Genomic DNA, 22,617 nt, shown 5'->3' with positions numbered 1-22,617 from the left:
TATAACCCCCACTTTGGATACTCTGACCACTTAGTTGTTTTGCTAATTCCTGCATACAGACCTCTGATCAAACCAGTTAGACAAATTTGGCCAGAAAGTCCAACCTCAGCATTGTGGGACTGTTTTGAAAACACGGACTGGAAAACGTTCAGCGAGGTGGCTACCCTTTCTTATCCAAACATACCTTTGCTCATTGCGGCCAAAAAGTTCTATTTTAACTTCATCAGTCCACAGGACTTGTATCCAAACTGCATCCCTTGTCCATTCGTCCCCCCCCCCATCCCTCCCCACTGATCTCCCTCCTGGCACTTATCCTTGTAAGCGGAACAAGTGCTATACATGCCCTTACACTTCCTCCCTTACCACCATTCAGGGCCCCAGACAGTCCTTCCAGGTGAGGCGACACTTCACCTGTGAGTCGGCTGGGGTGATATACTGCGTCAGATGCTCCCGATGTGGCCTTCTATATATTGGCGAGACCCGACGCAGACTGGGAGATTGTTTTGCTGAACACCTATGCTCTGTCCGCCAGAGAAAGCAGGATCACACATTTTAATTCCACATTCCATTCCCATTCTGACATGTCTATCCACGTCCTCCTGTACTGTAAAGATGAAGCCACACTCAAGTTGGAGGAACAACACCTTATATTCCGTCTGGGTAGCCTCCAACCTGATGGCATGAACATTGACTTCTCTAACTTCCGCTAATGCCCCACCTCCCCCTCGTACCCCATCCGTCATTTATATACACACATTCTTTCTCTCTCTCTCTCTCTCTCTTTTTTCTCCCTCTGTCCCTCTGACTATACTCCTTGCCCATCCTCTGGGCTTTTTCCCCCCCAATCACCTGTCCAGCTCTTGGCTCCATCCCTCCCCCTCCTGTCTTCTATCATTTTGGATCTCCCCCTCCCACTTTTAAATCTCTTACTCGCTCTTTCTTCAGTTAGTCCTGACGAAGGGTCTCAGCCTGAAACGTTGACTGTACCTCTTCCTATAGATGCTGCCTGGCCTGCTGCGTTCACCAGCAACTTTGATGTGTGAGGCTTGTTTAGATGTTCCTTTGAACTTTTTGAATTGAACTTTTTGGCCGCAATAAGCAAAGGTATGTTTGGGAAAAAAAGGGTGCAGAATTTCATGAAAAGAACCCATCTCCAACTGTTAAACACAGGGGTGGATCGATCATGCTTTGGGCTTGTGTTGCAGCCAGTGGCACGGGGAACATTTACTGGTAGAGGGAAGAATGAATTCAATTAAATACCAGCAAATTCTGGAAGCAAGCATCACACCATCTGTGAAAAAAAGCTGAAGATGAAAAGAGGATGGCTTCTTCAACAGGATAATGATCCTAAACACACCTCAAAATCCACAATGGACTACCTCAAGAGGCGCAAGCTGAAGGTTTTGCCATGGCCCTCACGGTCCCCCGACCTAAACATCATTGAGAATCTGTGGATAGACCTCAAAAGAGCAGTGCATGCAGAACGAGAAGCCTTTTGCAAGGAAGAATGGGCAAAAATCCCCCAAACAAGAGTTGAAAAACTCTTAGCTGGCTACAAAAAGCATTTGCAAGCTGTGATACTTGTCAAAGGGGGTGTTACTAAGTACTGCCATGCAGGGTGCCCAAACTTTTGCTTAGGCCCCTTTTCCTTTTTTGTTATTTTGAAACTGTAAAAGATAGAAATAAAAAAAGTTTTCTTGCTTAAAATATTAAGGAAATGTGTCATCTTTAACTTTATGCCTTTTGGAAATCAGTTCATCTTTTACTCACTTCGCTATTCACAGTAACAGAAATTTTGACCAGGAGTGCCCAAACGTTTGCATGTCACTGTACCTGGTCAGTTGCCAGTACTGTGCAGCTCTGTTAACAGAGGTTCTAACAGACATCTTTAACATTTCTCTGGAACAGTTCACTGTCCCCGCAGGCTTCAAGGTAACCACCATTATCGCGGTGCCCAAGAGGGTGACAGGACCTGCCTTAATGACTGCTGTTTAATGACACTGATCTCAACAAAAATGAAGTGCTTCGAGTGGCTGGTTATGGGCCACATTAAATCTCATCTTCTTGCTTATTGTTTAAATTGGTTTACTGATGATAATGCCCTCCACTCTGTCCATCCTGGAAGATGGTGCCTCATGTGCCAGGATGCTGTTTATTGACTTCAGCTCAGCATTTAATATGATCATCTTTCAGAAGTTTTTGGGCAAGCTGTCCTCAGTGGGCCTCAGCACCTCTCTGTAATTGGATCTTAGACTTTTTGACAGAAGAGCCACAGTCAATCTGTGTTATCACACTGAGCACTGGTGTCTTCACTCCCTGCGGAGACTCAGGCAAGCAAGGTTTCCCTCATCCTGTGTCCATTTAACCAACTTTTACAGGGCACAAATGCCTGCATCACTGTCTGGCACGGGAATTCCAAAGCATCTGTCCACAAGATCTTACAAAGGATTGTGAGGACTGCCAAGAGGATCATCAGAGTCTCTTTCCACCCATCTGAGATACTTAAGTACATAGTGCTTCTAGCATTGTCAATGATTCCTCCCATCTGTCTAACAACCTCTGACCCCCACCATCAGACTGGAGGTACAGTATGCAGCATTAGGACAAGGACTGTTAGGATGGAAAATAGCTTCTTCCCCCAGCCGAGAGACTACTGAACTCCCTGCCACCACCCAGGTCTCACGACATATGAAGTACCAGTATTGTACTGTTTACTTTTTAATGTGTGACATTAATTTATGTGTGTTATTTTGATTTCCAGCATCTGCAAACTTGCTCATGTTCATATGTTACTTTATGTGTTGTATGTGAGTTGTACCTAGTGTTGTGCACCTTGGTCCAGAGGAACGTTGTTTAGCAGTTCACATGCATACTGTTGAACTGACATTAAATTTGAATTTGGTCCTCCATATTGAACAGCATAAGTAAGAAGCAAGGGAGCTGAATGTATTGTGTTTGAGATTCTTCAAACTTCACCAGCAGAAGTGGGAAACACCAGCATTGATATAGACAGTTGTGTTTGCAACAGGTCGTGAGGTAACCAATACGAGATATAAACCTACTTAACTTTTCCTCACCAATCTGCTTCTGGCAGCTGTATTGGGAGAAATGACCATCAAACATTTTGTGGAGTCAAAATCCATCTTCACACTGCACACATACTCCATCACCGTGCTTGAAACTACAGACTTGTTGAGTATTTGGCAGATCAGAATTGGACACGTAACCTTTAGCAGGAGTGAACTCCAGCACAATCTGTGACCTCATATCCTTCGCATTACCAGTTCTGTCCAATCATGGAATCAACCTTGGTTCAATGAAGAATGTAAAAGAAGCAGCACCAGCTGTTCTAAACATTATGTGATGTCAGCTGAATGAATCTACAGTGCAGAACTGTGCATATGCTAACCAGCAAAAATAGAATGCAATCAAAAGAGTTAAACAACTACAAAATCAATAGGTCAGATCAAAGTTCTCTAGTTGCGTCACATCTAGTCTAGAATGTTGATGGACAGTGTAACACATAACAGAAGAAGGATGCTTCAAGAACAGGGGATGGGCCCAGCATATGAGTACAAGATACAAGGCTGAAATGTGATCAGCCAGAAGTGCAAACTAGCTGATCCTTGGCTTCCTCCTGAGATACTCACTACAGTAGAAATTTTGATTCTCTCCATATGACATGGAAAAATAGCTGAGAACATTGTATACAATGTCTTAACTAGTATACAAGGCCTGACCTTTAGAATTAGCTATATCACATCTCTGTACATCCTTCTATGTTAATATCTGGCAATTGTCCAACAGTATGGAAAATTGCCATTTGTGTGCTCTTCACAAAAAACAAGCACAATGAAAGCAACTAATCAAAGATTTATTTAAGACTAACTTTTTACCATTAATAGACCATATTACTCAACTTTCATCTAAATGGTTTCCCTTATATTTAACTTTGATTGGTCGTATTAATGCAGTTAAGATGTTTTTTTTGCCAAAATTTTTATATGTGTTTCAGGCATTACCAATTTTCGTTCCAAAATCTTTCTTTGATAAAGTTGACTCTAAAATTTCTTCATTTATTTGGCAGAATAAGAATCCGAGACTGGGTAAAATACATTTACAGAAAGCTAAGAGAGATGGAGGTTTAGCATTACCTAACTTTAGATTCTATTATTGGGCTATTAATATTCGACATATGAAATTTTGGTTACTTGACCAGGACATACTATCTATTCCTAAATGGGTAGCATTGGAATTACAATCTGTTCAGGGTTATACACTTGGCTCTATTTTAGGCTCCTCTCTCCCTTTTGATTCGAAACGCCTTAAGCAGGTCTCTAACCCGATAGTTAAATATGCTTTGCGCATTTGGTTTCAATTCAGAAAATTTTTTGATCTTAATCAATTCGGGTTAGCGATTCCTATTTTAGGTAACATATTTTTTCCTCCCTCTTTTACGGATCGCGCTTTTCAAACTTGGAAGACTAAGGGTATTTTACGGTTTTTGGATTTATTTTTAGATGGTTCCCTTATGTCTTTTGAACAATTATCTAATAAATATAACTTATCAAGAATACATTTTTTTAGATATTTACAAGTTAGAAATTTCCTAAGTACTATACTTTCTTCCTTTCCAATGCTTCCTCCTACATATATTTTAGATTCGATAATTAATCTCAATCCATGTCAGAAAGGTGCATCGGCTATGATTTATAATATTATTATGAAACTTAGGAAAGTTCCATTTGATAAGATTAGGGTAGATTGGGAACAGGAATTGGGGCTTACCATTTCTGTGGATGATTGGGGGCAGATTTTATAATTAGTTAATACTTCCTCTATTTGTGCTAAACATTCCCTAATTCAATTTAAAGTGGTTCATAGAGCACATATGTCCAAAGATAAGTTAGCGCGTTTTTACTCGCATATTAATCCTTTCTGTGATAGATGTTCGGGGCAGATAGCCTCTTTAACTCATATGTTTTGGTCTTGCCCTACTTTGGAAACTTTTTGGAGAGATATTTTTAATATTATTTCTAAGGTATTAAATATAGATATCTCTCCTCACCCTATTACTGCTATCTTTGGACTACCTAAAATTTCTAGTAATCTTTCCCCTTCAGCCCGTAGAATGATTGCATTTCTTACTTTAATGGCGAAAAGATGTATTTTACAACATTGGAAAGAGCTTAATGCTCCAACTACCTTTTTTTGGTTTTCTCAGACGATTTTATGTTTGAATTTGGAGAAAATTAGAAGTAACCTTTATGATTCTTCATTTAAATTTGAACAGATTTGGGGACCTTTTATTCGATATTTTCATTTAATGTAATATTTACCCTTCTTGTTTTTTTTTTCACTGTTTTTAATGGAGGTCGGGATTGAGGACGTGATTTTAAGTTTAACTCTGTTTGGTTTCATGTTAGCCCATTGCTTTGCCTTGCTTTTAGTTAGTTGCACGGTGGGTTTTTTTTGGGGTTTTTTTTTCTTTTTTTCCATTGATATATATAAAATTTAGTATACTATTATGTTATCTTGGTTTCTTATGTTTAAATTACATTGTTTGTAGTATTTTTTTTTGGTATTGATACCTTTTGGAATTTTATTATACTTTAACATTGTATTAATGTTTATATGGCTTACCTTTTTTGTATACTTACTCAATAAAAAGATTTAAAAAGAAAAGAAAGCAACTAATCTAACTACTGTCTTCATTCTCCTCTCAACCATAAGCAAAGGAAGGGAAGCTATCATCTAACAGTGCTACCAGTTGGCACTAGTTCACTAATAACCTCCCCAGCAATGCAACATTTGGGTGCAATTGGGAGTGCTGAGCTCAGGCCTCATTGCTGCTTTGGTCCAAAGAGACTGTGGAACTGAATTCCAGAGGTGAGTTGAGAATGACTGGCAGCAATGACTGGAACAATCTGCCAGAATAGCCAACGGCCTAGTAACTCCCACGCATTTTGTTGGTGAATAAATGGCAGCATTTCATTGAAAATGGCATCAAGGACCCCTGTAGAACAGAAATTAATGGACATTATAGAGAAGGGACTCCATTATTTGGAGATCAGTCATTCTAACCCATTGCAGAAGTTTCTCAAGGGTGTGGCTTTAGATCAATAATCTTATTTTCATCATAAGGTGAGAGGTAGTGTTTGGACAATGTTCAATTCTATTTGCAGCTAAGCAAACCAAGACTACTTTCAAACAAGAATCAGTCCTTGTCCACACATCGCAAAGTGAGACTACTTTTAGACCAGAATCAGTCCATACCTACACACACCAAACTGAGACTACTTTTAGACATGAGCTGATACATAGGGAGTAACATGCAAGCCAAAAAAAGCTGCTGAACATTAACCATCTGCAGCAAATGAGAGTGTAACTTTGTACACTGGAAGTTCAAATAGCATTACCTTCACCTCGACTCCGCTATCAACATCCTTTTGGACAGAAACTCAGATGGACTGCTGACAGATTTGCAGCATCTGCAGGTTTTTGACTTTTATTTTTAGTGACATAAGTACCACAGCTACAAGAGCAGGTTAGAGTCTGATTTGCCTCCTGATATACTAAAACCTTCTGACATCTACAAAGTCATAGTTCAGGAACATAATGACATTCTCTGCATTTGTGTGATTGAGCACAACATCAGTAAAACTCAAGAAGTTCAGCACTCTCCAGTACAAATCTTGAAGGTATCCACTAGCTACCCAAAGTGTTCATTCCCTATACCACTGGCATCCAGTTCCTACACTGTGCATCACCAACAAAATGCGTGGGAGTTACTAGGCCGTTGGCTATTCTGGCAGATTGTTCCATCTCTACAACCTCTACCACTAGGAATAACAAGGATAGCGAACACATTGGAACATATCTACCTGCAGGGCCACCATCAAGTCGCACATCATCTTGACTTGATTATGTAACTAGATCTTCAATGTCACATATTCTAATTTCTGAAATTCTGGCTGTAGCATTATGGCAGTACATTCACAAGAAGGTGTACCACAGTTCAAAGAGGCTTACTACCACCTTCCAAAGTGCACTTCGGGAGAGGAAATACATGCTGGTCTTGACAGTGAATAAAGCTATAATATAGATTTTTCCTATAGCATCTATTTGCATTGTTTCCTTAAACATCCTCCTTTTTCCTTATCCATTGCAACTCTTGCCTAGATATTGACAATAGACAGTAGGTGCAGAAGTAGGCCATTCAGCCCTTCGAGCCAGCACCACCATTCACTGTGATCATGGCTGATCATCCACAATCAGTACCCTTTTCCTGCCTTCTCCCTATATCCCTTCACTCCGCTATCTTTAAGAGCTCTATCTAACTCTTTTTTGAAAGAATCCAGAGAATTGGCCTCCACTGCCTTCTGAGGCAGAGCATTTCACAGAGCCACAACCCTCTGTGTGAAAAAGTTTTCCTCAATTCCGTTCTCAATTGTCTACCCCTTATTCTTAAACTCTGGCCTCTGGTTCTGGACTCCTCCAACATCGGGAACATGTTTCCTGCCTCTAGCGTGTCCAATCCCTTAATAATCTGATACGTTTCAGTCAGAAATATTGGAATTCAAGCTTTTTGGTGCACTAAATAAGGGCTGTGTACAACATTGATCCAAATCAGAAGAAAATAAAAATTACCAAATTGAGATATCCTTGTTTTAAAATATTGTTATCAAAGTTTGCTTCCCTTAAGAGCTATGAAACCTGAATTGCATGCTTCTCAGATGCCAACTGCTTTCTTAGTGGTATTGTGGCGTTCACTTGCTAATCCACTGGAAATGGGTTATTGCTTTTAAATTGTTTGCTTTCATGCAACTGAGAGATGAGACAGAACAAATAATGGTGTGGGTTGGGGGGCGGGGTTTGTGAAGATGTAGAAAAGTAGAGATAGTGGCAGATAATAGTATATGGCTCTGCCCCTGCCCCCCCCACCCTTTCCAGATTATATGGGACAGGTTCAACCTCTGGTCATAGGTGCCTCCAAATGCCCATGATAAGACCTTTGATTTGGCTTCTACTAATTGCAGTTAAGAGTTCACTGTTGAATTTATCTTTACAGAAGGCAGCTTAAATTTTCATGGATTTTTTTTTACATATAAAGATAATGTTCCAGCACAGAACACCAAGTTATGCATTGTTGTACTCAATTTTTTATTTCAACTTTTTTCTGATAGTGATAGGATGTACCTTTTTGATCCATTTACAGACTTTAAGTAAGTAACCTGAGCTGCACTTATTAAAGATGTCCTCGTGCTGGAAATAATACAGGGAAGTCAAACATGTGTTAGGGTGAATCAGAAAATGAAGTGTTCAGTCCAATTTCTCATTAGTCAAGACTTCAATAAGAGATGAGGGCAGGTATTTCAGAACAGATGCAAAGTGATTATTATGTTTAATTTATGCATAAAAACATGCAAAAATTGGTCTAATTTCTAGGCAACCGCATCCAATTTCTTTTTTGGCTTGTTGTCAGATTATATCTGAGTATGCTGCTTCTACCTTGGGATATTTTGTACATTAGTGAAATTTAAATTATTCTAAATGTTGTTAAATTTCAAATAAATATAGATCTAAAATATTTATTTAATAAATGAGGTCATTGAAAAAACTTAACACCTTCAGAATTCTCACATAACTTTCTTACTGCTTTCTTCCTGAAGTGTAGAGCTTCATGCCTCATAAAAGCACATGGCTGTTAATGAGAATGGAATACTTTATGTTTTCAGAAATGGTTATAATAATTGTTAGTAATTATGCTCAGCCTTTGAGAATTGCACAGCAATCTTTGGATTAAAAATATTACAAAACAGAAGTGTGGAAGGAAATTTAACTGAAAATCAGCAAATACTGAGCATTTTTCAATTAATCAGTGGAATTTTAAATAATGCTGTAATAATCCTCAAATGCTGTGAGATTTCTCTTGCTGTATTTTCTTCCGTTAATTTCTGCTTATGTCCTTACATTTATGCTTGTGATTTTAATGATGTACCTTGTATTTCTGTCTTTCTCCTTGAATTAGTGTGAATTTTGCTGTCAATTTGTTTTCTTGTACTCTGTTTCCTTTTTTCATATCTGTAGCATTGTTTTCTAAATTCTTTGTGAATTCTTTTGTTACTTGTTAAACCCTAGCATTTTGAATTTACAGGCAAGATTAGAGAGGTGTCTTGTCTCCTGCCCCTTTCTTCCCGTTTGGAGTTCTCAGTCCAGTTATCGCTCAGGATGCTTTGCCACTTAAAAGGTCTGCTTTCAGTTCTGAACTTTAAGTCCTCACTCCACACTGTGAATAGCTGTGTGGGGACGATGGTGATGTTAACCTCTTCCGAATGATCTTATCATTCCTCCTTTAGTCTACTCCCTCTAACCATTGACCACCCCTGTCTATGCTACTGCTGCCTTGCATGTTTAGAGAGAACCTCTCCTCTGTTGGAGATTCCTAACCACTGTGGCATGCTTTAAAATTAAAATTGCATTAAGAATGTTAACTCATTTTTACCAGTAAGCTTCCTTACTGACTCCCATGTTGCTAAGATACGAATGAACAATGAGAAAAATTGTGAAACATGTTATGTTCATTCTGTGACTGAGAAGCTTCTGGTGTTTGCTGCTTGCTTATAGATCTATAAAAAAATTCTTTTACAAAGGCAATGTACAAGTGGATTGCAACTTGATTTTGGTTATTTAGGTCCTAAATGAACCCTATGAGATTGTGCACGCTGATTCTGTTTTGGATAATGATTTGAAATAGATCCAAATAACATATACTGTGATAAAATTACAATATTAATTAAAGAAGATTGAAGAATTGTAATTGTAATTGGTTTATTATTGTAACATATACCACGATACAACGGAAAAACTTAGTTTTGCCTGGCCATCCATGCAGATAATTTCAAAACATAAGTACATTGAGGTAGTGCAAGGGAAAATTATCAGGATGCAGATAATAATGCTGCATTTACATTTCCAGAGGAAGTCCAGTGTAGGTAGACATTGAGGTAGACTGTAGGGTCATGAATTCATCTTTAACCTACAAGAGTTTGATAATAGCTGGATAGAAGCTGCCCTTGACCATGATGGTGTGTGTTTCTATGCTTTTGTATCTTCTGACTAATGGAAGGGGAGAAAAGGGAGACTGACCAGAGTGAAAGGAGTTTTTGATTTCGCTGGCTGCTTTCCCGAGGCTGTGAATAGTGTAGACTGCATTTTGTTACCCCTAAAGTACTAAACGCAATTCTCCAGCTAGTACTTGTGTCACAGCATTGATTGGTACTCTGTAGAGAGTTATCTGATCTATGCCTAGGAAAGGTTTGAGGGTATCTGTGAAAGGAGAAATATCCTTGCCATCATCATATTGTGACATCCCATAGAAAAGTGTACTGGATTGGGCTGAATTCTTGAACATCTTGTTACATTCTTTATTCACATGTGAAAATGTTTGAGGACCTAACTACTCTGACAAAGAGATAAGACCTTATTAAGAACATAAGAAATAGGAGCAGAAGTTAGCAATCTGATGCATCGAGGCCACTCTGCTAATTTGTTAAGGTAATGGCTGATCTGGCCATAGATACAGCTTTTCCTACCTACCTTTTTCCCCAGAACCCTTAATTCCCATGCTATGCAAAAATCTGTCTGTGTCTTAACCATATTTAATGAGGTAGCCTCTACTGTTTTTCTGGGCAAAGAATTCCATAGATTCACTATTCTCTGGGAAAAGCAGAGGATCCCATCTCCGTCCTAAATCTTTTTTCCTGATTTGTTATCTCACCTACCAATGGAAACAACTACAGTGTCCTCCCTTTCATAAGATCCCCTTCCATTCTTTTGAATTACAGTGAATACAGTCCCAGGCCACTCATTCTCTCTGCATAGGCTACCCGCACCCCCCCCCCACCACCACCATCTCTGAAATTAACCTGGTGTATCTCCTCTGAGCTGCTTCCAAAGCCATTATATCTTCTGTTTTTCCTTCCAAATTGGATGATCTTGCATTTACCTGTGTTATACTCTATCTGCTAGACCCCATACCCACTCACTTCACCTATTTATATCTAATTTAATTACATATAATTGAAATTATACTTCCCTTAATGTGCATCATCAATATCGTTTAAACCTCCAATTTGGGTCAATCCAAATACAAGTGTTGGACTAAATTACAATGCAATGATTTAACATGCTTGATGAAAAATACTTTCCAGCTTTACAGTAACTAGATTTTCAGAATAGGAGTTGTTTGACTCTGTAAAGGTTGGTGATGAGTCATTTTGTTTTCAAGACATCTTTAAGTGCTGCCCATAAAGAAATGCAGAGGAGTTGTGATGTATTTTAAGGACTAGTGAAGGAATTACAAACTAGAATATGAAAACTGTGTTCGGAAGCACCTCCCTCTCCTTGTGCCCTCTCCTGTCCATACCTCCTCTCTTCTTTCTAATCATGATGATCTTTATTCAGAACAGACTAGTTAAATTTTCAGACTAATCTGCAAAAATGAAGTATGGTGATTTTGCCTAACCCACACTTTTTGTGACTAATAAAGAATGAGATAGAACAGGATGTAAAACAAAACTTTATTCTTGTCAGACTTCCAGTTATATTATTGCAACACCATTGACATCTTTGCTTTTGAACATGTTAGTTCAAACTAGGAAGATTTCTAGTGAACTAAAATTAACCCAAGCATTGCGGGTTGGTTATACGGAAGCCACATTGCTTATTGAAGTTACCACTGAGTTGAAATCTCATAGTCATTGCCTTTGATTAACATTTGTAGTATTAGTGTGTGAGGGTAATTCTGTGATTGAATGAGTGCTTGTTCTCTTCTCCAACAACATCTTAACGCCTCAGTTAAGTGCTGTGGTTCATCACAGGTAGGTGTAATGCATGAACTCTGTATTTCTTCATATATTATTTTCAAATATGCTGTAGATTTAGATACATATGAAGGGAATTAGTTGATTGTTATTATATATTGCAAAATGTTACATCACAAAGTTTAAAAACTGAAATACAGCAAACTTCTATTACAAGGGGTAATTATTGTAACAAAACTTCCTTTTAGTGTTACATTCAGAGAAATATTACCTCGAGCTTGCAGTAATTTGTATTGATAATACTGAATGAATAAATGTGGAGTTTAATTTCTTTAATGCTATCATGTATTTCTTCTATTGCACCTTTTAACTATTGTTAAGTTATTTAGAGATTAACAACTGCTTAAATTTGCCACGCATAGGAATGTTACATGTAATACATTCATCATCATCATCATTACCCTTATGTGCCATGTTGTGTGACCTGGGCATTCATGGTCTTTCAACTGTCTTTAATATGAGAAGTTCTAATAAATTCTTCAAAACCTTTGCCTGTCCATCCCTTAATGTAACTTATGAATCTTATGCGACTTTTGACTGTGACTTTTTCTTCCATCAGTCTTTCCCGTCACTGCGAGATGTTCGAGCTTCTCTTTCCTTAGTACATGTCCCAGAGATTCCAGCCGTTTCCTGATTGTTGATATCTGCTGTCTTCTTAGTTTGGCTTTTTACAACATCACCTCATTTGTTACTCTGTCCTTCCATGATATTTTCATCATTCTCAAAAACTACAATTCTGCAGCTTTAAGTCTTCTTTCACCTTGCTTTGATGTTGTCCAACATTCACTTCTAGCACTGCAACATTGAGTTTCATACCCATAGAAATTATGTTATTCATTAGACTAACATACAGTTAAACTAGATTATTTCAAATGATCCTCTGTGGCATTGGTAGAATATCTGCACAATGTGCATGAAATAACAGATTTTAGAATGATTTTATATCTTTTTAATTTGGATAACAGGAACATTAATTTAGTTTGCTTCTTTGTATGTTGTACTCCAGCATTCCCTAGAAAATCAAATTTAATGAAAACATTTTTAGAAAGTTTTAACCACCATTTTAACATTTTAACCACTTTGGTTCTTAAAAGGTTACAATTTCAAGTTTCCAGTCTTACTTTATATAGCTCAGGTGGGTAAATGAAATAGAGCAGCCCCATAGAAAACTGGAAGATCTCAGGTTCAATTAGTACTTTGTGCATGTGGAGATTGGTATATTTGGTTCCAAGGGGTAAAAAGTGATTTTCCGCCTTAGACAGAGATCAACATATATTTGGATACTATAGGAATCAAGGGATACAGAGTTAGGACAAGGAAGCTGAAAGATTAACTATTACCTGAATAGCTTAACAGTAACAAGGAGCCAGACTTTGTTTCTGTTTTCTGTGTTCTTTTTACATTTTGCCAGAAAGTGCATGCTTAATCACGTGGGCATAAAAGTACAGTCGACAGTGATCATTCTATGTTCAGTTAACCTTAAGATAATTACTGGCTATGTGTACACATCAAGTATGGCTGCTTGTGAAGCAAGTTGAGGGAATGAGTAGCCTACACCTGCTCTTGATTGTTACTATATTTTGGCGAGTTGGGATGTACACTTGGGATGACTTGCGCAAGAGTCAGTGCCAGAAAAATTTCTCTCGTCAACAGGAAAGTGTACCTTCCCAATTCCCATTACATTACATGTTTGCATTTATTTTAAGACTTAGAACCTAGACTTGTCACATCTGGAGAAAATGGGCAATCTCTTTACTTTAAATTTGGAGAGTCAAATACTCATATCAATCAAATGCTGTCTTAGAAAGGCTACTTTGCCAAGTTTTCAGACTTCTGATGGCAGTGAAATTGGAACCCACTAAATTAAGTATCAGAATATTGCAGAAGCTGGTAATCTAAAATAAAACAGAAAGTGCCGAGGGCACCCAGCAGGTAGTTTGAATGCCTCTGTGCAGGCGGAAAAAAAATTAGTTTTCTTGTTTGATGATTTCAGTTCTGATGCAAGGTCTATTTTCATTAACTTTGAATAGTTCTTCTTTCAACAGTTGCTAACTGATCTACTGCATATTCCCAGAACTTTTTGCTTTGTCTCCTATGCCTGTGGGCATATTTGAGTTCAATAGCATTTATCTTACATGAGTATTACGTAGGAAAGAAGAAATGTGATTATAAGATTTGTAGTTCATATATTTAGAGGAAAATTGTAAATGTAGTTTGAACTTGCAGCAATTCTAAAAATAAATTTGATTTTTAATATAATAGGAATATCAATTCAAACAATTAGTTTCCCTGAAAATCACATTATGTTTGGATCTGCTTTAGTGTAGCAGGTGTCCCTATTAAATACTGCACCATTTATGTAGCTTTATAAGCTTATTTTTTCTACTGAGATTCTGAGATAATATTTTGCCCTGCTTTCTATTTTTTTTTATGTTACCTGAGCAGCAATCTGAGCTGTTTTTAACAAACCAAATAAAGGACTCCTTGGAAACAGAAGAAAGTGAGGAGGAAGAGAAAGATGAACAGGATGAAGATGGAGGCTGCAGAACACGATCTTGTTCTACCAGTCTCAGCACAGCTTCAGGATACTCAGATGGCACGAATGAAGAACGTATTGTGTCCTGCAGCCTAGTACTGAGCAGGTTCTTAGTTCAGTTTTGTACTTAATATATTGTAAATTCCATGACAAGATATAGCAGGATAAAAACAAAACTTTCAGTCACTAGTACTTGAATTGCTGTGGAATGACCTGTGATTTTTTTCCCTCCTTTCCGTAGCAATAAACGAAAGCAGAGTCCAAATGGTAAAAACCGAAATAAAAAGCGCTTTAAAGAAAAAGTGGAAAAACTAGTCACTCCTGATGCAGCCCAACCATTGGAATCTGGAACAGTGAATGCTACCAGAGAAGGGCAGAGCAACAACAGTGATGATGATCTCATCATCATAAAGAATGAGAGTATCCAGGAATCTACAGACATTCCACAAAGGACCAAGCAGGATGAAATAGAACCCATGGAGTATTCTGCAGTCCCTAAAGATAATAATGATAAAAAAGTAATTACGGAAAATGGTTCAAATAGTGATGGGTCAGTTATTCACATCCCTTCACAAAACACATTTATTTCAGAAGGAACACAGACCAATAAACTTACTGTTATAAAGAAAATTGAAACAAATTCTAGCAGCACAAATGAGCCCACATACTCCCATTTTAATCCCAGATGCCAAGAAAGTATTTTAACAGATAGAGTTCATGAGAGTGCTTTCGATTCAACAAAGTATACTCCAGCTGCAGTACAATTTCTGGAGAACCAATTGGACCATGCAAGAAATTTATTAGACGAAATAACCGCAGAAAGAGATTGCTTTAGGAAGCAAAATGAAGAACATACCATTGCACTAAAGCAGATAACAAAACAATTGCTGGAATATCAAGAAAATGAGAGACAACAGCAACAAAGTAAAATGAATAAAGAAGCTAATGGGCCTGAAATCTGGAGTCTTGAAGACATGAGATCCCATTATGAGAAAGCAATTGAAGATCGTGTTTCTTTGACCCAGCAGTTAGAAGATACAACAAAGAGGATGGAAAATTGTTCCTTAGAAAGGGATCTTCTGAAAGAAAAGGTAATGTTTGTTTATGGACAAAAATAAGTAGGTGATGGTGAATAGTGCTTTTTCATATTTGAAGGATTGGAGCTAGTAGTGTTTCTCAGTGTCATTACTGGAACTGCTTCTTTGGATATATATTAAAGACTCGTTTGCAGAGTAAGATTTCCATATTGCTGAACTTTGTGCTAGGTGGCAAGGCAGAGTGTTACAGACTACAGTTAAAGGTAGACTCAAAAAGTGGCAGATGAAATTTAATTCAGAGAACTAAAAAATACTACACCTAGGCAGAAAGATTAAGGAGAGGCAACATCAGCTAAGTAGATGGATGTATGTGTGCATAAATCATTGAAAGTGGGAGGGCCTCCATAGCATCTATATATTTGCCCAGGATTCAAGTTGTGGGAAATTGAAGCAACAAGCCTCTTTAGAGACATAAATACTGTTATTGGGGCAGAACCTGGCATATTGTCAGCATGTAGAGTTCAAACACCAGCTGTCTGTTGTCATTGTCATGACTCCACTAATCAATACTGTTGTTGCAAAGAAGATCTGCATATGAAATGTAAGGATGAATGTTAATACTTGCTAGAGGGTACCTGTGTCTGGGCAGTCACTGAATTCTGTTATGAGTTGTCCTCTGCAACTAATGCTTTCTGATCTCAAATGTAAGTGCAGCATTTTAATTCATTAGTAACTGGCAGTTATATATTGATACTCGTAGAAAGCTCTACTTTGACAGCACTTCCCAAAATTATACTGTCACCAAGATAGACGAGCGGTAAGTTAGGACTACCATCTGCAGGATCCCCCCTAAGGCATACACCTCCTGACTGTCACTGGTTTAAATCCTGGAACTCCCTGCCCACCATTCACTGTGCGAGTACCTTCATCCTCGACTGATTCTTTTAGTATTTCTGGAAGGTAGCTCACTATCATCTGTTTAGGGGGAATTCTGGATTACCAATAACTGCTGTCCTTGAAAGATAGCTTATTTGAAAAATAAGAGCATTATGCTCGGATTTCAATCCTATGTTTTCTTGAGTATATTTAATGGGTAATAGAAATAAATCAGGTCTAAAGGCATGGGAAATAAAATGCCTGTTTGTTTTCAGCTTGAGAAAATGGAGCAAGAAAGAGATCAAATCAGATCAGAGTGTGAAAAAATAAAGCAGGATATGAAATCCAGCAGGAACAAAAGGGATGAAATTTATTGGACCAAAAAATCAGCTGCTGCCTACAGATACTCGGAACTAGAGCTGATGCGGACAGAAGTTGAGAGATTAAAAGGGCAAAAGGAAGAGTTGGAGAATAAACTAGAAGAAACCCTGAGGTGTAATGCAGTACATAAAGAGGCATTGGTTCCTTCCACCAGCCAAGGAGTTGCACAGGCCAACAGGTAATGAAAGCATTGGTATTTAAGACTAAAGAGGTTTTGCTTGACAAAAACCATTAACAAAAATTTACCATTGAAAATTCTTGGAAAGCTATTGCTCAAAAGAAATCTCTTAAAATTTGTTAGGAGTTCTTTAATATTAGCTTTACAAAATGGTTCAAATCAGGTGTAAGAAATGTAATAAAAACACTAGGTAAGGTCAGGGATATTTACAGAAACTAACAGAGTTCATGAATTCTACTGCACTGTACACAGGTCTTGAGATTGTTGAGCAGAAGACTGGACTTTTCATTGTGCTTAGTGCTCAAGCTTCCTCCAAGTTAAAAAATCAAAAGTCAGCAGATCTGCTTAGGTCAGTCAGCTTGTAAGTGAAAGTTCCAATTCACTGTACTGCTGCAGACCTTGGGCACGAGAACCTTTGTTAAAATACATCATGCTAATAACCACAAGGATTTGCCCATTTGTGACAGAGACAAAAATAGCTCGGACTAAAATGGGGTACAACCCCACAAATCCCCTTCAAAAGCAGCAAGAAAGTTATAGGCAAATTCATAGGAATTTGATAAGCCTTAAGAAGCTTGAGTATCACCATAATAATTGCATTTGCAATTTATTGGTGTTGTTACTATCAAAGCCCAGGGAACATAGAAACATAGAAAATAGGTGCAGGAGTAGGCCATTCAGCCCTTCGAGCCTGCACCACCATTCAGTATGATCATGGCTGATCATCCAACTCAGAACCCTGTACCTACTTTCTCTCCATACCCCCTGATCCCTTTAGCCACAAGGGCCACATCTAACTCCCTCTTAAATATAGCCAATGAACTGGCCTCAACTGTTTCCTGTGGCAGAGAATTCCACAGATTCACCGCTTTCTGTGTGAAGAAGTTTTTCCTCATCTCGGTCCTGAAAGGCTTCCCCTTTATCCTTAAACTGTGACCCCTCGTTCTGGACTTCCCCAACATCAGGAACAATCTTCCTGCATCCAGCCTGTCGAATCCCTTTAGAATTTTATACGTTTCAATAAGATCCCCCCCAATCTTCTAAATTCCAGCAAGTATAAGCCTAGTCGATCCAGTCTTTCTTCATATGAAAGTCCTGCCATCCCAGGAATCAATCTGGTGAACCTTCTTTGTACTCCCTCTATTGCAAGAATGTCTTTCCTCAGATTAGGGGACCAAAACTGCACACTGCAACTGCACCAAAACTCCAGGTGTGGTCTCACCAAGGCCTTGTACAACTGCAGTAGAACCTCCCTGCTCCTGTACTCGAATCCTCTTGCTATGAATGCCAGCATACCATTTGCCTTTTTCATCGCCTGCTGTACCTGCATGCCCACTTTCAATGACTGGTGTATAATGACACCCAGGTCTTGTTGCACCTCCCCTTTTCCTAATCGGCCACCATTCAGATAATAATCTGTTTTCCTGTTCTTGCCACCAAAGTGGATAACCTTACATTTATCTACATTAAATTGCACCTGCCATGAACTTGCCCACTCACCTAACCTATCCAAGTCACCCTGCATCCTCTTAGCATCCTCCTCACAGCTAACACTGCCGCCCAGTGTTAATATGGAACAATATGTGATACACCTTCTAACTCCATCTGCGAGTTGAAAAGGTTTCCTAGCCAGTCTGCCTAGTTACTTGAACTTACTCAAATTCCACTAATGTGTTGGTGAATTCAAACCAAGTTCTGCTAATGTCCTTTATCCTCTTGAAACCCATTTGAAGTGAGAAGCAATCTGAGTGAAACCCAGAGGACATGAGCGATCAGAGGATATATTGCTGTTACATGTGGAGGCAGATAGTGAAAAATATGAGCAGATAGGGTCAAGTGTCAGATTACTTGGCATGTAGCCCCTCTACCTGATCTCAGAAACAAAAATGATTGCAATTTCATAATAGTGATACTTTCTAAAATGGAAAATGGCAGTGTACAGCAAGTGTCTTCTATACAAATTTTATTAGAGAAACAAAAACGACAATAAGGTTTCAACCAAACTGAGCATGCCCCTTTGGACTAAGCTTTCACTTTCAAGTGTACTACTTCCTACCAATATCTCTCACTTATAAAACAAGCACAAAATAAGTAAAAATAACTCTAGCTTCTGCCCCCTTCCTTTCCATTTCTGATGAAGTGTCTCAGCCCAAAATATCAGCTGTTTATTCCCCACTATAGATGCTGCCTGACTTGCTGAGTTCCTCCAACATTTCTGTGTGCGTTGCTCAAGATTTCCAGCATCTGCATAATCTGTTGTGTTTAAAAATAATTTCTGTTGTGTTTTAGCAGTTTACTGACAAAGCTGAAGTCATTGCGAATAAAGGTTGGGCACCTGCTGGGTTCTGTACTGCCGCACTTGGACTTGAAGGATATCAGTTATGAAACAGATACAATTGATGATATCCTAGAAAAAGTCATAGAAGCAAATAAACTCTGAAACAAATCTCTCATATTGTGTCATCATAAGATAAACAACAGCTGACAAATATGTCTGACCAAAGTATATGTGGATTTGTAATGCTGTATCTGAGAAAAACAGAAATAAGCGATAGCAGTGTACATTAAGTATTTGCACACTTTTTACACTGACTACCAACCAAAAGTACAAAATTGAATGTTTTGATAACTGTACCAGATCGGATGTATCCATTTGTAATTAAATTGTCAGAGCTGCTGGTAAATACAAATATTACTGTTAATGTTTCTTATTTTATTTACTCTTTTTGTTACCCAAGTCTGAGGTACAAAATGTGCCCCCCCAGCAGTAAAATGATTGAACATTTTTCTGAAGAGGTGAGGTTATTGTGTTGCAAAGAGTGAAATCAAGTGTACAGGACTGGCTTAAACTAAAACTAATAATAAGCTATAAATACTGTAGAGGCTAAAGCCGATAGCTGTTGCCTCTTGTTGCCTTTGTGATATCAAGCTTGTGGATTTCTGGTATGTCTTTTATTGTACTGAGACATCTATGCTATTCTCAGTTGCTTTTAAAATTCCTAAAAAAAAGATTTTTTTTACATTGCTATCAAAATTAATCTGTGAACAGAAAGTAAAGTACTAATGAGGGACAGTTTTTTTTGCATCCTGTGGACATATGTTTTCTGGTGTTATTGCAAGAGAAAGACATTCTCAAGATTCAGCTTTCATAGCATATATCCCTTGCTAAATTGTTTTTCCTTTCTAACTAAGGCTATTAACAAAGTAATCTTAGCACTTATGAATAAACAGATCTCTATGTTGCCTTTGGCAGGGACATAAACTGAAATATGAATTTGAGTGACCTGGATGTATGTGGTTACATTTAAGGCCTATTGAATACTACAAAATTTTGTTCTTATAGTTATTTGGATTGAAAGTACTCAGACTTCCAAGATGATAGCTGAAAACAAGATAGAAAGTACTGGAAATACTCAACAATCAGGCCACATCTGTAGGTGGAGAAAGAATTAACATTTCAGATTGAATACTTTTTGTCTGATTATAGATCCCTCTCCACAAGATTATTGAGTCAGCAGTTAAGTATAGGAGGTGAATTTGCTTGGAATGTTCCATAATCATCTGCTTTAACTTTGGAAGAAGGACGAGTGGTGAAAATTCCCAAAGATATTCATTCCCAAAACTCCATCTGAATTTTAATAATCTAGTTTAAGTGAGATTTGCTCATATTTGTTCATTATTGCTGAACTAGAATAGAACTAAGTACATAAAAGGTGAAGGGGAACCCAGTGAACTGATTGGAATACCCTTTGTTTTCAATAAAATATTGTTATATGAAACATTGAACCCAAAGGGAGAAATTTCCTTTGGTTACTAGCGTTGAATATGTATGAGAACATTGATTGTCAGTTGCATATGCCCCCCCCCCCCATTTTGGAACTGATGCTTCTGGACATGAGTGCAACTGGCATCTGATATTCCTGCACACATTTTGTTTTAGTGACCAAAGACAATTTTCACCCTGTAACTCCAGAAGGTCCATTTTCTCCTATGGGAGTGTAGCAGAGTATTAAGATCTGAGATACACAAAAACTTTTAAAAACACTAGGCCTGAAGTTTTTAATATTCTGAGGATTGGCTACTACCACTCTATTATTTCACATCACTGCCACTCACCATGACAGGCCTGAACATTTAAAGCTAGTTTTCCCTCAAATAGTCTTTTTTAAATAGCTGAGTAAGGTTGACCATAGGAATGTCACTTATTTCCATTTGATTTCTTTGATCTAAATTTATCACATTTAGCAAAATTCCCAGCCATTCAAGAAGTGAATAATAAAGCAACGTTTCAAAAAAAAGTACACTACAATTGCTTTTCATCAATTTTCTCTTATTGATAAGAGGGATCCAAATGTATAATTTGTTTACAATGGTCTGTTACATTTAGGATCTGTATTTTAATATTAATAATGAAAGGTTCCCTCTGAGTGCTATGAAAGTTCCATCTCATAACAAGACCTGTTTATAATTTGGTATCAAAGTAGCAATCCTAACTAAAGAGGAATGAAAAATGACATTGACATGGAGTATTTCTGTAGATATCCTGCCGCTTGTTGTACACCTTGATTCAATTTGCTTTAAGCTGTGTAATGCATGGTAAAAGGATAGGTCAATGTTGTTGGCATTGGTGGTGATGAATTTAATTTAATACAATCTTGATAGTGATTCTGCAGAAGGCAAATGAGATAACCAGTTCTTGAGCATTGAATATGTTGAAGGAAGGACAGACAATAGTCAGGCCATAAGGAGAAGTAATTTCTCTTCTGTACAGATGGTTTAAGTTTTCTTTGTGTTCCTTGAGCTGCAGAACAGTGTTCTTTAATTAATGTTGCACCTCAAAAAGAGTACCATTGGCAAAACAGCTGGTTTTCAGCTAAAATATTAGTCTGGAATAAATGATAAAATCCTGGATTGATCTTTGAATATACAGCTTTGCATCTTAGGCAACAGTTTTCTGAGGGAGATAGCGATTTGATAGTTGTAGCTCTGTGTGAGCACATCAGAGTGAGAGTTAAATTCCACCTTATTAAATTACAAAATTGTGATTAATAAATAGAACAACCATGAAACCTGCTGTTTTGTCATTAAATCTTAAATCTGTCACTGGTACCCTTCACAGAGAGGCGCATGCCAGCCTGTTCAGTCAAATCTAATGTGCAGTATCACGTTACTTGTTATTTTTAATGGTTTCCAAAGTAGACTTCATAGACAGTCAGCTATAAGAAGAATGGTTAAGAAGAGGAACACTTCTTGGGAAGTAATTTTGTCACTTCAGTCCACATCCCTGCAAATCTTTATAGGATGAAATTTTAAAGTTGAGTCTGAAGACTGTTGTTAAAATGGTATTGCAAATTTTGCCCTACACCTAGCCATGCTGTCTTTGACTAGCTTATTGCTTGCTACCAATGTTAGTTTATCAAAGCATAGTCCCATATATACAGTGGCATGCAAAAGTTTGGGCACCCGTGGTCAAAATTTCTGTTACTGTGAATAGGTAAGTGAGTAAAAGATGAACTGATTTCCAAAAGGCAAAAAGTTAAAGATGGCACATTCCTTTAATATTTTAAGCAAGAAAACTTTTTTTTTCCATATTTTACAGTTTCAAAATAATAAAAGAGGAAAAGGGCCCGAATTAAAAGTTTGGACACCCTGCATGGCAGTACTTAGTAACACCCCCTTTGGCAAGTATCACAGTTTGTAAACACTTTTTGTGGCCAGCTAAGA

The 22,617-nt window shown here is 37.9% G+C and overlaps 1 protein-coding gene across 1 annotated transcript in view; it reads left to right on the top strand.

The window, feature by feature from the left end:
* zgc:152774 (uncharacterized protein LOC553526 homolog) overlaps nt 1–22,391 on the top strand; it is a 152,191-nt gene extending 129,800 nt beyond the window's left edge. The window contains exons 14-17 of the mRNA XM_063060796.1: nt 14,331–14,527; nt 14,663–15,512; nt 16,610–16,893; nt 19,183–22,391. Of these exons, the coding sequence (XP_062916866.1) occupies nt 14,331–14,527; nt 14,663–15,512; nt 16,610–16,893; nt 19,183–19,333 (1,482 nt within the window). The 3' untranslated portion in view covers nt 19,334–22,391. The remainder of the gene's footprint in view (nt 1–14,330; nt 14,528–14,662; nt 15,513–16,609; nt 16,894–19,182) is intronic.
* Nucleotides 22,392–22,617: the final 226 nt, after the last annotated feature.

Source organism: Mobula hypostoma, chromosome 10, assembly GCF_963921235.1.
Source record: "Mobula hypostoma chromosome 10, sMobHyp1.1, whole genome shotgun sequence".
Lineage (NCBI taxonomy): Eukaryota > Metazoa > Chordata > Chondrichthyes > Myliobatiformes > Myliobatidae > Mobula > Mobula hypostoma.
The sequence above is the reverse complement of the archived record's forward strand: the minus strand, read 5'-3'. Positions and strand labels throughout refer to the sequence as shown.